The sequence below is a fragment of the Helicoverpa zea genome, chromosome 30, assembly GCF_022581195.2.
Source record: "Helicoverpa zea isolate HzStark_Cry1AcR chromosome 30, ilHelZeax1.1, whole genome shotgun sequence".
Lineage (NCBI taxonomy): Eukaryota > Metazoa > Arthropoda > Insecta > Lepidoptera > Noctuidae > Helicoverpa > Helicoverpa zea.
The window spans coordinates 3,763,377-3,776,275 of NC_061481.1; the positions used below are offsets into that span (position 1 = coordinate 3,763,377).

Here is a 12,899-nt window from a genome sequence, read left to right on the forward strand (position 1 = left end):
GTTCTACACGGTAAAAATAATGATATGATAATTTAGTTGGAAGTCTCCTCACCTGTCGAACAAGTTGATGGCAGTGATGAGCACGTCGGCGGGCAGATCGAACCACACCTTGAGGCAGCGCAGCACGTGCGCCGCGCCGTCGCGAGCTCCCGTCGTCACTTCACCATTCTGTTGACGAATGTTACAATATGAATGAGTATGTAACACATGATAATATATAGATACTAGTGACCCGTTACATACATCGCTACGTATGAAGAACCCCTCGACCAATTTTGTGCAAACTTCACATAAACCATTTTCTGAATACAAACAAAACCTGAATATTTGGTTTGGATAGGTGACGTTCTTGATAAAATTTCAACGAAAAGTGGCATTCGTTTTTATATAGGTACATAGATACATGTTGGATATGGGTATTGCTCTGGTGAAAAACGCTGGTACTCAGCTGCATCTGGTCAGATTTGAAGTTGACCTCAATATAATCGCGGCCAGACCTACAAAACAGAGGGCTATTCTCATACAAGGAGATGAGTCAGCTTAGCAGGACATATTAGTGCACGCACATTTGCTTGGACACAGGTGCACTCACTATTCCTTCACTCTCATAGCGCGATGGGACGACAATCCGACACGACTGACCAGTCGCAGGACAATTTGCTAATGATTTCTTTTCTAATTAAGACTGAACTGGTAAAAACTAGTTTTCTTAAGGTAAAACAGTAATGTTTAGCGTTAACAACACAAACATAGTTGAGTTCTGACCTCCATACAAAGCATCTTATTGGACCTTCACAACATGTTAATTCGTCAACACATTGCTAAACATAGTGTTTTTATATGTATGTGTACTTGCGTAAGAAATGCTTTGAAATTAATAAAAAAGCTTTACAAAATAAATACTTCAATAATATTCTTTAAATTTTCTCTCATGTCTTACAAATACTATGCTGAAAATCGCATCAAAAACTGCTCCCGATAATCGCGCACTACGTAATACAGGCCAAACTGAGAACCCCCTCTTTTGAAGTCCGTTAAAAAGTGATATTATTAGGGTTACATTTTTTTTCCTTTTGAGGTCATCATATGCTTAGCTATTTCCCAACTATGTTGGGCTTTCAGACCAGCCGGATGTAGCTGAGTACTAGTTTTTTTTTATATGTAATATTATGATACGTTCATTTTATGTATCACACATACAAAATAAATGAATGACTTCAACTATGATGTAAATGATGACACCACACCGGAAAATCTTCAGGTGGTCCAACAACCATATAGCAATGACGTAACGTATTTGGTGCGTGTATCGGAGCGTCGAGATAAAATCGTATGCCTTAATGGAACCCCACGGCCTTGACCAATAGAGGCGAACGCACGTGTACTTCGCGTGTAAGTTGTGGACTTTTATAATAGTGTTTATTTGTGTTTAGTGTTAATTATATGGGTTAAGGGGAGAAACTGTGGCAATGTTGCAAATTATGTATAAAAAAAAAACATTAAACAAAAAATAAAATCGGCTTCAAAAGTTGAGTTGAGTACCAGAGTTCTACATGGAGCAACTGCCTATCCGACCTTCGCAGCCCAGTTACCCGGGCAACCCAATACCGTTGATAAGACTGGTTGTGAGACTTACTGGGTTGTGACTACCCGTATCGACTTCTAAAGATGTTCACTGACCCCCGAGACCTTCAGTTTAGGGAGGTTAAAACATAACTGTGTTTAACATAAGTCTTGGTAGCCTAGTGGGTAAAGAACCAACCTCTCGAGTATGAGGGTTCAATTCCAGGTCAGGCAAGTACCAATGCAACTTTTCTAAGTTTGTATGTACTTTCAAGTATATCTTGGACACCAATGGCTGATAAAAAGGTGAAGGAAAACATCTTGAGGAAACCTGGACTATAAATTCTGAAATCACCAACCCGCATTGAGCAAGCGTGGTGATTAATGCTCAATCCTTCCCCTTGTGAGAGGAGGCCGCAGCCCAGCAGTGGGACGATAAAAAGGCTGAAACAGTAACAGTAAAACATAACTGTTGATGACTTACCTCAGATTCAGCCGGCAAACACAGCTTCGGCTGCGTCTTATGCTCCAAAAGCAGGTACTCATTGAGTGTCGCGTACAGTCGCTGCGCCTCTTCCTCGGGCGAGCGCTGCCGCGAAGTGGACGCCTCCGACTGGCCAGCATCCGGGTGCCCCGCGCCCGATCTCAACATTATCGGGATTATTGGCGCGAGTTGAGGGTGAATCGGCACCTACAGAAACAAAAATTATTAGGGTCTTTCTGGAATGTTCCTCGGTAGTAATTGTTGGAGAGAATCTATACAATAATTTCTTGTTTATAATCATCGGCACGAATATTGAGCGCTGACCTTCACCTGCGCAGAAGTAATTTATTGGGTCCCTTTTGTGGTATGAAGTGAGGCGTCATAGCCGTCACTCGAAATTGGTTCTTTGCTATAAATCACTTCTGCGCAAATGAAGGTCAGCGCTCAAGATTCGTGCCGATAACTATACCCTACTTGATTTTGTGGCAGAGGTGTGGTAACACCATGCATTCTATTGTGAAAGATTTGATTGAAGTTATTCATTCACTTGAGAAAGTGGTATCTACATATATCGGTATGAATCTATAAATTATTCTTCGTCTTAGACAGAAATATCTCCTTTACACACTTCACAATGCATTTATGATAGAAGTGATGACTGCAGAAAATTGGCTTTGTGAATACCAAATACACATGTAGTGAAAGAATTTGATTTGAAGTTTTAGCTATGCGCCTGGGGAAAGCGGCGTCTATTCCGGAATTCATTCAAGTCTGAACTAGTCTTACTATTTAGAGATGAATCTCTCTGTTTAGAATATGCGTCATTATTAATTTGTGAGGCTATGAAAATTTTATTGATGACAAATATAACAGTCACGATTTTAATCTACCGATATCTTCTTTAACGTTAATTTGAATGATTTAAGACATTCCAACACGAGTCATCTAATTCTACTTTCTCATCACACGTAACATATTGTCGAACCTAAGAATTTTCTTTACTATAGATGATAGGTGGATTTCAAAAACTCTGACACTTTAATAAAATCCTGACCAAGGTATTGGCCGGATACTGAAACGTCACTTAATTTTAAGTGCTTCGCAAATGTCACTGTACATAATCTCTGCATCACGTACGTTAATTGTTCAGACAGAAAGACAAGAGTTGAGAAAGAAAAGTGTCCGCCAAAGTACTTGCAGAACGCAGAGTTAGGCTGAGATTAGGTGAATAGATGGAGTGAGAGGCACTTTGGCTTACTTCGGATAACTTTGCCATTCAACACTCCTTCGTTGGGTCTATCCAACTTTTCCTTTTACAGAAACTTTGCGATTCGTATGGCGGACGCTTAAGCCTTAAAGTTAAGTAACATTTCAGTATTTCTAAGTAACCTATATAAAAAAAAAAAAACACAATAGATCCTTACCTAAGCTCGTGCAGGAGCAATCAGCGGCTTCTTGTCGTTGTATATGCCCGCACCGATCCGCCCACAGCTCGACTTCCCGAAGATTTGAGCGACCGGGCGCGAGGGCCCTAGTGCCTGACACAAGAGAGAGCGCGGTCAACGCACTGCAGCCTGGGTAGGCCGCTGAGCGATGATACAGGGTGGAAGGATAGAAGGAAAGAGAAGATCTTTGGATGAGGTAAATGGCTTTACTGATACGTGAAATTGCAAAGGTAAGATCAATGTATTGATGCTAAGGACCTGAGATTAAGTCGTCAATGTAAACGAAGACTAAGATTGGGTAGTGTAGATTCTTTTTAAACAAATATCAGAGATCTACAGTGGATTTTTCCTTTTATTGTTTTCAATAAATTAATTGATAAATAATTCGTACTTGATTATAGTCGAGAGATTCAAACTAGAAAATACTGCAAATACTGATTAATCTCAATAGGAACTTTTTGAGGATTTCTAGAGGAATTAAAGGATTTGTTTTAAGGATCTGGGGAGATTCAAGAGCAAAAGCTCAAGAAGGCTACCGGGAGCAATGTTTTGTTGAAAAACAATTGCCCAGCCGCCACTGCGCCTCTCAAACAGGTCAGATACGCTACAGCAGTGGTTGAGCACTGTTGTAGGCCGAATCTATGCGCTCTAAGCGAGACGCAAGACAAGCGTTTAAAAAAACACAGTTAAAAGCCACGGTCTATCCCTTAGCCCTAGTACACACTGGGTTAAAACCTCCTGGTAAAACCCTTTGTACTATTTTTACGTGAACTTTTGACAGTTCGATCGCAGCAAGCGACACGGGCTTCTTGACAGGGAATAATTTGCAAATAGCAGTAGAGAATCTTTATAAGTTACCTGTAAAATTTGTACAATGAATATGGCATATGGGTTGGTATGATATATGAACCTTTGAAATAGGTACTTAAAAATATCAACTATGTACAACCTTTTTTGAAGTCAACCAGTGTCTTATGCAAGGATTTGACAGTTCATAAAATATGTTAATAATTTTTTGCATTATAAATACCAGTTCAAGCGTCGAGGAAGTTTTTTTCTAAGTAGCACCTGAACCTACGCACTTTTTGTAGACATGTACTTGAAAATACGTTAATATAATCAATATAGTTGCTGAGTAATACAACCTGTCGTGTTCTAGCGATGCGGATAATATTATGACTATAACCGAAGCTTCCGCGTGACGTCATAGATAACAGGCAGTCAACAAAGATATTTTTATTCTTTTTAAAAGTAAATAACACTAAAGAGGTCTTATTTCATGCAGTCATCATGACTATCTCATGTTAAAAATGAGGACTAACTCCGTCTGTCGTGCTTTCACGCCAAAAATACTGAAACGATATAAGTTTTGTACATAAGACAGACAGGACATAGGCTACTTTTTATGACACTAAGGGAAGTAGTTCCCTCGAGACGCGGGAGAAACTACATTAAGTGCAATATTTAGATGAAAATCTACTATGTATTACATAATAATCTAGTTAGACACTCATTAGACTATCTAAATTCTTTTATTTATCTACATGACTGACAGTTTCCTAATCAGTTAAAGATAAAGTACTAATTTAAGTTAAGAAATCATTTAAAACCTAACGCGCAAAAGTCGTTCCGTTTTACGTAATTGATAGATTGTGTTTTACAGATAAACAAATGTCAAAAACAATACGTGAATGATAAGTGAGGTGTTTGTAAAGTGAACTTTGAACTAATGTTGATGCTTGCATTAATATGCGGAATCGATTGAAATATAGCTTGATATTTTATTTTGTTGGTTTTAGTTTTAAATATTAACGATGACCAGCCATTTAGACGTCAGTTTTAGTTTGGTTATCATTCTACATAGTTAGATGGTGCAACCCACCCTAAATAATTACAAATTCTTCTTCCTCCTGCCCTGTTCCCAATTTTATTTCGGATCGGCGCAATAAGTCATTCTCTTCCATTTTCCCCTGTCACTCGTCATACTGACACTCACTCCCTTCCTATTTATGTCATCTTTCAGGCGATCCATCCATGAAATAATTACGAATTAAATTCAAGAAATATTTGACTCACCATTAGCAACGAAATTGTACTATTCAACAAAAATCTAGAACTTAATATTATAAGTCACTTAAAAACTTCGTGAAAATAAATAAAAAAATATATTTTTCGCAGGTCAGGTTTCCCGCTCAAACAAACAATAAAAACAAAAATTCCTAACCACAGATGTCACAAATTAAATGCAAATTAATCACGTAACTTAATAATGAAACATAAACAGCCTAGTTACGAACTCAAATTAGCATTACTAATTAAAAAAAGAAAATAACGGTTTTCAACTGTTTACTAAGCGTTAACGTTATTTTAACACGTTATTTTATGCAAAGAGGTTAGTTGAAATTGTGGTGCCAGAGATTAAGAAAAAAAAGTTACGTGGTATATTTTCACTTTTTATTTTAGTGATGCTTGAAAGTATTATTTATGTGTTTTAATTTATTTATTTTTGTCGCTAAACTAACAGCAAGATATTTAATTTTATTAATTTCAAAACATTTTAATTTAAAATAACGTTTCAATCATTTTGAAAGGCAAATCATCATAACTGTTCTAAAATTCTGAATTCAAACAGCACAAAAAAAATATAAAATTCAATTTCTACCCTCAAAAGAGGTCGCATTGATTTCCGTCAACCCGTTCTCTGTGCAAAATTATCAAGTAGATCGAGGTAGCTAGTTCACATCCCGAGGGCGTTGACCCGAGCCTGGCCAACCGCCGTGACGTAGATAGACTCACTTTCATACTAAAATCACTGTTTGACTCATTATCATAAATAATGTTTGATGTTGAATTTCGCAGTGTTATTGCGCCAATATTTAGAGAAACTTAATATAAACAGGACTGTTATATGGACGGACATGTCTTGCGCTACATTGAAGTGACATCCATATTTCGTTAAATATCAGGTAAATATAAGAACTTCAGGCCCACTCCTTTTTAATACGCACGATTGGCTGAACTAAGGACCTGTTGCTAACTAACTCTTCTTGGCAGTCGGGTAAAAGAGTACCTAACCAAACTACGTTAAGTACTTGCCAAGTGAAAATACGTGCTATGCAAAATGCAATTCGTCATCATTATGTACTTCTTTATCAGTCCTTTGTTGCTGTTTTTTAAATAAAAAATGTTATTGCAACGAAAACATTAATCAGCTGTTTTTGTTGATATTCTGAAAATTTATTATGATCCTTTATTAACTTGTTTGACATTGAATAGGTACACATGTCCCCATCATCTGCCGATCCTTTTCCCAACTATGTTGGGGTCGGCTTCCAGTCTAACCGGACGCAGCTGAGTACCAGTGTTTTACATGGAGCGACTGTCTATCTGACCTGCTCAACACAGTTACAAGTTCTAGCCACACTTCTTGTCGTCATGAAACATTGCGCGAAACGCTGCGCAGAAACCACTTTTAGATACCAGAGGGTGGGCTGCGGGATTGTTCGAAAGAGTTACCGCGGCCCTGGTACATAAAAGGCCTACGACGGAACACGACGGTTTTCAGTCAGTAAGAGTCTGACACTCCCTCACCGCTGCTAACCCACAGCGGGAGGGGTCGTTTGATGATTTTTGACGTCGTTAAAAAAAAAGAGATACCAGAGGGTGACGAAGGCGCGGGAGGGGTATGTATGAGCCATGAGCCGCGAGTGGTCGGAATTTAATCCTAACTTTTCTTCTTTTCTCTATCTTCAACGTCGTTTTCAGGACCCTGGCACTGCTTCATACCCTTCACCAAGACATTCCTCCCAGACCGATATCTAGACACACGGCAGTGTGTCCGCCAAGTTCGAGCAAAAAAAGCGACACACCGGCCGTGGGTTATATTACACGAACCATTTCGGGCCAAATTCGACCCCCCTATAACTCAAAATCTATTTTATTTACGCATATCAAATTTCTAGTATCTGTTGAGACCCCCTCACTTATCTAAAATACAAAATTTCATTAATATACCTATTATAGGTCTTGAGATATTGACGTCAGAAAATCGCTATTTTTACTATACACTCACTGACTGACTGACTGACTGACTGACTGACTGACTGACTGACTCACTCATCAAAAACCTAGACCACTTCCAATGGTCGTATTGACTTGAAATTTGGCATGGAGGTAGGTCTTTATGTCAAGGTAAAGGGAAAAATCTGAAAATGGCCAAGTGTGAGTCGGTTTCAAAATAATGAAGGTGTTTATACCCCTAAGGAACTAAAACGAACTAAATTTATCTATATTTATATAATATATCTTCGAATGGTCGTATTGACTTGAAATTTGGCATGGAGGTAGGTCTTTATGTCAAGGTAAAGGGAAAAATCTGAAAATGGCCAAGTGTGAGTCGGTTTCAAAATAATGAAGGTGTTTATACCCCTAAGGAACTAAAACGAACTAAATTTATCTATATTTATATAATATATCTTCGAATGGTCGTACCGATCTGAAATTCGTTACAAAGGTTTGTATTTAGTCAAAGTAAAGTAAAAATCTGAAAACGGCCAAGTATGAGTCACTTTCGAAAATAATGAATGTGTAACTTTGATCCACGAACATAATATATGATAACATGTCATGTCAGTCTGTTGGTAAATCTAGTACATTTAGTTAATCTAGTTTATTTCTTTGTAAGAAGCATAGTGCATATTCAAAACTTAATAATAAGAAAACAATAAAATAAACAACCTTACAAAAATAAATGAAATCCCACCCAAAACAAAAATGTGAAAGACTGCCAAGTTCGATAAAATGGGAATACTTCGCCTATAAAAGAAGTGAGATCTGAATAAGTACCAAGTTCCATACACATACCTTAGTTAAAAATAGTTCCTTTTTAATGATGTTACTTGGCAAGTTTCAATAGAAAATTAAATACTTGATTCATTGCGTTTAGTAGGTTTATAACAAGGTGTGTGAAAACTTGCCAAGTAACATCATGAAAAAGGAACTATTTTTAACTAAGGTATGTGTATGGAACTTGGTACTTATTCAGATCTCACTTCTTTTATAGGCGAAGTATTCCCATTTTATCGAACTTGGCAGTCTTTCACATTTTTGTTTTGGGTGGGTTGACTTTAGCGAACACTATCCTACCAAGTTCAGTTATCATACGATATATCTAATAAATAACATATTTTCTAACGTCATTTTATTTGTGCAAACAATATAATTTACATATCTAAACGCGTGGAAAAGATAAGCAGAGTTGTATGTCTTACTGCTGACTATCACGTTTGGCGAATATCTTTACGTGTCAATTCCTATCTATATAGTGTTACATAGAACGATGTTCATGGTAAGTTTATTTTGAAGACACGTTGTTTTAGAATATTTAATTGTGTCCAAAAGAAAACATACCAATATCTAAGAACCTTATAATATGACTATGCTATCCATTCCGAGTGTGAAAACGAACCATCAAATGACCTTCTCGTCTTACTTCATTGTCAAACTCGTATAGCCTCATCAAATAACTTTGCTACTGAAGTTGACACAAATGGCCGACTTCAGAGGCATTTTTATCTGACATGTGTAATTCTGACTAATGCCTCACCCTTTTTCATTGCAATTCCAGTACTCAACCATGTTTTATAGCCGTAACTGCACTTTACAAGGCTAGAGAATTTAGACATACCATCGAGATTCTCAGTGCACAATCTAAAAGTAGACTTTTCTAAGAAGATTCTCATTAACTTTGACCGGGCATTCGCCCACAGGCAGAGATAGACTGTTTGAAAACAAACTATTTATAAGACAAACAACTATTGCGAAACGGGTTGCGTAAATATTATGTAGCATTGAGATAGTTTTGTTAAACATCACTCTTGTGGCTAGCTACCAGAGATTTCAGCAGAGATATTAACTACCATAGAGTACCTATTTTGTAATTTTTCTATTTTGTAAACCAGATATTTCAGCAGAGATATTAACTACCATTAAGTACCTATTTTGATATTGTTTTGACTATCGTGAAGTCACTAAATAGCTAACTTCGGAGCGCTAAGTAATTTGACGGTAACAGGGAGCCTGATTTATGCCCCAGGACGCGAAGGAAACCGCGGGGAACAGCTAGTGTTATATGTTACTTCAGAAAAATATTTCATCAGCACAACTGAGTGACCATTCGCTGTATAAGAAGTAAATAAATGTGTGGAACTAAAGAATTAAGTTCTAGGTATAATCGAGTCTGCGGAGTTGTTCGAAAGAGTTACCACGGCCCTGGTACATAAAAGGCTTAAGATGGAACATGGTGGGTTTTAGTCAGTAAGAGTCTGACACTCCCTCAAGCTGCACCCACAGCGGGAGAGGTCATTTGAAGAATTCTCATAAAAAAAGGCTAGTCGACTGACGTAAAATAAACTGATAATAATGATGATATTTCGTTTATTTATTTCAGCAATAACATTACTAACGGCCTATCTAAAACCGTTGACGAGTAGGCGTCGAAAAACATCTGAAACTCGATAATGCATAGTTGTTTTCATTTAAATTCGGATGTCAATGAACTTCAACCGCTGTGATTATGTAAAAACCGTTATTTTTTCTAGAAACACGTTATTTTTGTTAGGCTCGAAATATTGTGAAGTACTTTAGCAGTTAGCACGTTTTCTGAAAGGGTGTATAAACTAAATTGGTGGCTTAGGAAATCTCTATTTCAAACATTCTTCATCAAATGACGACATTAGATCCTCATTAAACTTCCTGAATTAAAACGAGATTGAAAAATAAAAAAATAAGGCCCCAGATTAGAAGACTTCCGTACCTATTTGACCCAGACATACGTAAGAGATTTGTGTAACTAGCACGGCACTAGTTCTTCATTCAATACTAGCAGTTTTCACTCGCATCTCATGGGAACTGGTGCCGGTACCATGATGAAATATAGCCTATGTTACCCAGGGATAAAGTAGTTTCAGCAGCAAAAGGATTTTTCAATAAGAAGTATGTATAGATAATTAACACAACCCAAAAAAACTGCAATTACCACCATATTCCCATACGCATAAACAGAGCTAACATACCAATAAACGCAGTAAATCTTAGCAAACAATAAACAATTGTTCGCGGTTTCCCCCTTACGAAGCGCAACTTTCACTACTGGACATGCTCCAAGCGACCATTGTGACGGAGAAATTCAACATGAACACACATGCATGGTTTCAGTGGAAATGTACATAATTGTGTGTGTGGCTTAATTATTCGCACTTTCGTTTGTTTTAGCGTTCATCGCCGGTTCTTGTTTGTAGTTGTGATACTAGGAAGTGGTGAAGGGTTGGCACTTTTAAGGGTGCTCTATAACTACAAATACTCAAACTTAGCTTCTACTTAAAGTATGTCTATTGAAGAATTTACGCCAAGCGTGACAGATACAAAATATTTGAGCAATCCTTAAAATTGATCAGCGTTTCAGTACTCGGCCATTAGTAGGCTAAATTCAATAAACGTTCTAAAATTTGTGATTCTTGATACATATATCTTATCTCAGGAGATATTTGACGAATTGAATACCATTATCACAGTTATCTGCAAAAAGCTAGGCAATGTTGTGCCTATATATATTTTTTTTAGTCCTATTTAAACATATAATTAATAATTTTTTCTTAAGGCACGATAAACTGTAGGTCCCGGCTGTCATTTGAAAATCTTTAGCAGTCGTTACGGGTAGTCAGAAGCCAGTAAGTCTGACAACCAGTCTTATTAAGGGATATTGGGTTGCCCAGGTAACTGGGATGAGGAGGTCAGGTAGGCACATGAGTTTCTGTATGATATAAATTACATATTTATACATAATAAGAGGAAACTGCGTAACACTTCCAAGCGTAGTTGTTATTATTATAATAATTGTTTCAATGCGACAAAATAAGCCGATTGTTCTAACATCAGTTTATGTACATACAAAAGCGTATTATATTTTTTCCCTGACCAAAATGAGATCATGGCAATGATTACACGATAACAATATGAGAAAAATAGGGATTTAGTTGAGTGTGTAGGTAATTACATCATGCTATATTTTTCTATCTATTTTCTATCTATTTACCGGGTTAATTAGTGATAATCTATAATTCATTCGTGGGTTACACTCAGTTAAATTAACTTAAGAAAATTTTGTTAAAACTACTAGTATGGTGAATTTTTCCATACTCATTAGGCTTAAAATTATAACAATGTGTGGCACTTAGTAACAAACAACAAAAAAATAATTAATAAAACAATGAGCAGTATAAAAACGTTTTGGAAAGCCCGTACCTATTCGCACGCATATTAAATACGGGTAGGTAGACAATTACACAACTGTGACGTCACAGCGTCAACGATTTTATGGTGAAGCTGGCTTCTTATGTAAAAGGGAGTGCCATCTTCATAAATGTATACGTGACAATTGAGCAGTTAACATCACCTATGAATTGACATACTTTTTAACCCGATGTATGTTGGAGCGCAGATATACGCGAGACGCAATTGATTTTCTATTGTTTTATACGACACTGAGGTTATGTCACCTAAACGCCATTTTTTAGGCTAGAGCGACTCTCTATTGTTCCTAAACATCTCTTATTTTGTTACTAAATATTCAGTCTATACTGGTTTTCAAGGGTAAGGAGCAGTCGTATTGTCGAAGTAGGCTATAGTTATAGTATAATCTAAAGTACGTTTGTTTGCTTGAAGCGCTTATCTGAGGAACTACCGATCCGATTCAAAAAGTTTACTTCAATGTTAGACAGCCAATTTATCGAGGAAGGCTATGGGGCTACTTTTTATCCGCCTGCGCGAAAAACTTGCTACGGTTGAAACGTCGGGTGGATGCTTGCCCATCTACGATTCTCAGGCCTAAGATATTTTTTCTTAAAAATCTTGTTTGACAAGTCCATTAATAATGAATAGTTTATCGTCCAAAGAAAGTTGTACGAATTCTTCGCATAATTTACGAGGACATCAGCAGATCTGATGACTTTTAATAAGCTGTCATTAAAATGAAAATATTTGAACGCTCGAACATTAGCTAAATATCAAACAATTCATTAGTTTTAGTAAATAATCCGTCTTCAAGGACCAAAACAAAACTATGACTTCAGAAAAACTACCATAGCGTGTAAACTGTCAAGAATTTACCGTTACAACATGGCCGCTATCATAGACTACGCCGCGTCGTTCCAAATTCAAACATACGTCTATTCCGGGGAGCATATTGGCGCGAAATTGGGACAGAGCTGTTAAACGAAATTAATGGCCGACCAAGTTGGTCTTATGAATTATGTTTTTCACGTGTATTTGTTCATAAATATGTTGTTTTTTATTGAAATAATGTATTCGTGGCGTGATCTCCCGCTAAGTCTGCTCGTGCTTGATAATGT

At 37.1% G+C, this 12,899-nt stretch overlaps 1 protein-coding gene across 2 annotated transcripts in view; it reads right to left on the reverse strand.

Moving 5' to 3' along the window:
• Nucleotides 1–12,899, reverse strand: part of LOC124644576 (cyclin G) — a 39,808-nt gene that overhangs the window by 9,352 nt on the left and 17,557 nt on the right. For both annotated transcript variants that reach the window (XM_047184042.1, XM_047184043.1), the window contains exons 2-4: nt 3,472–3,585; nt 2,048–2,254; nt 53–168 (exon numbers count right to left, since the gene is read on the reverse strand). In XM_047184042.1, the coding sequence (XP_047039998.1) occupies nt 53–168; nt 2,048–2,215 (284 nt within the window). In that variant the 5' untranslated portion in view covers nt 2,216–2,254; nt 3,472–3,585. The remainder of the gene's footprint in view (nt 1–52; nt 169–2,047; nt 2,255–3,471; nt 3,586–12,899) is intronic.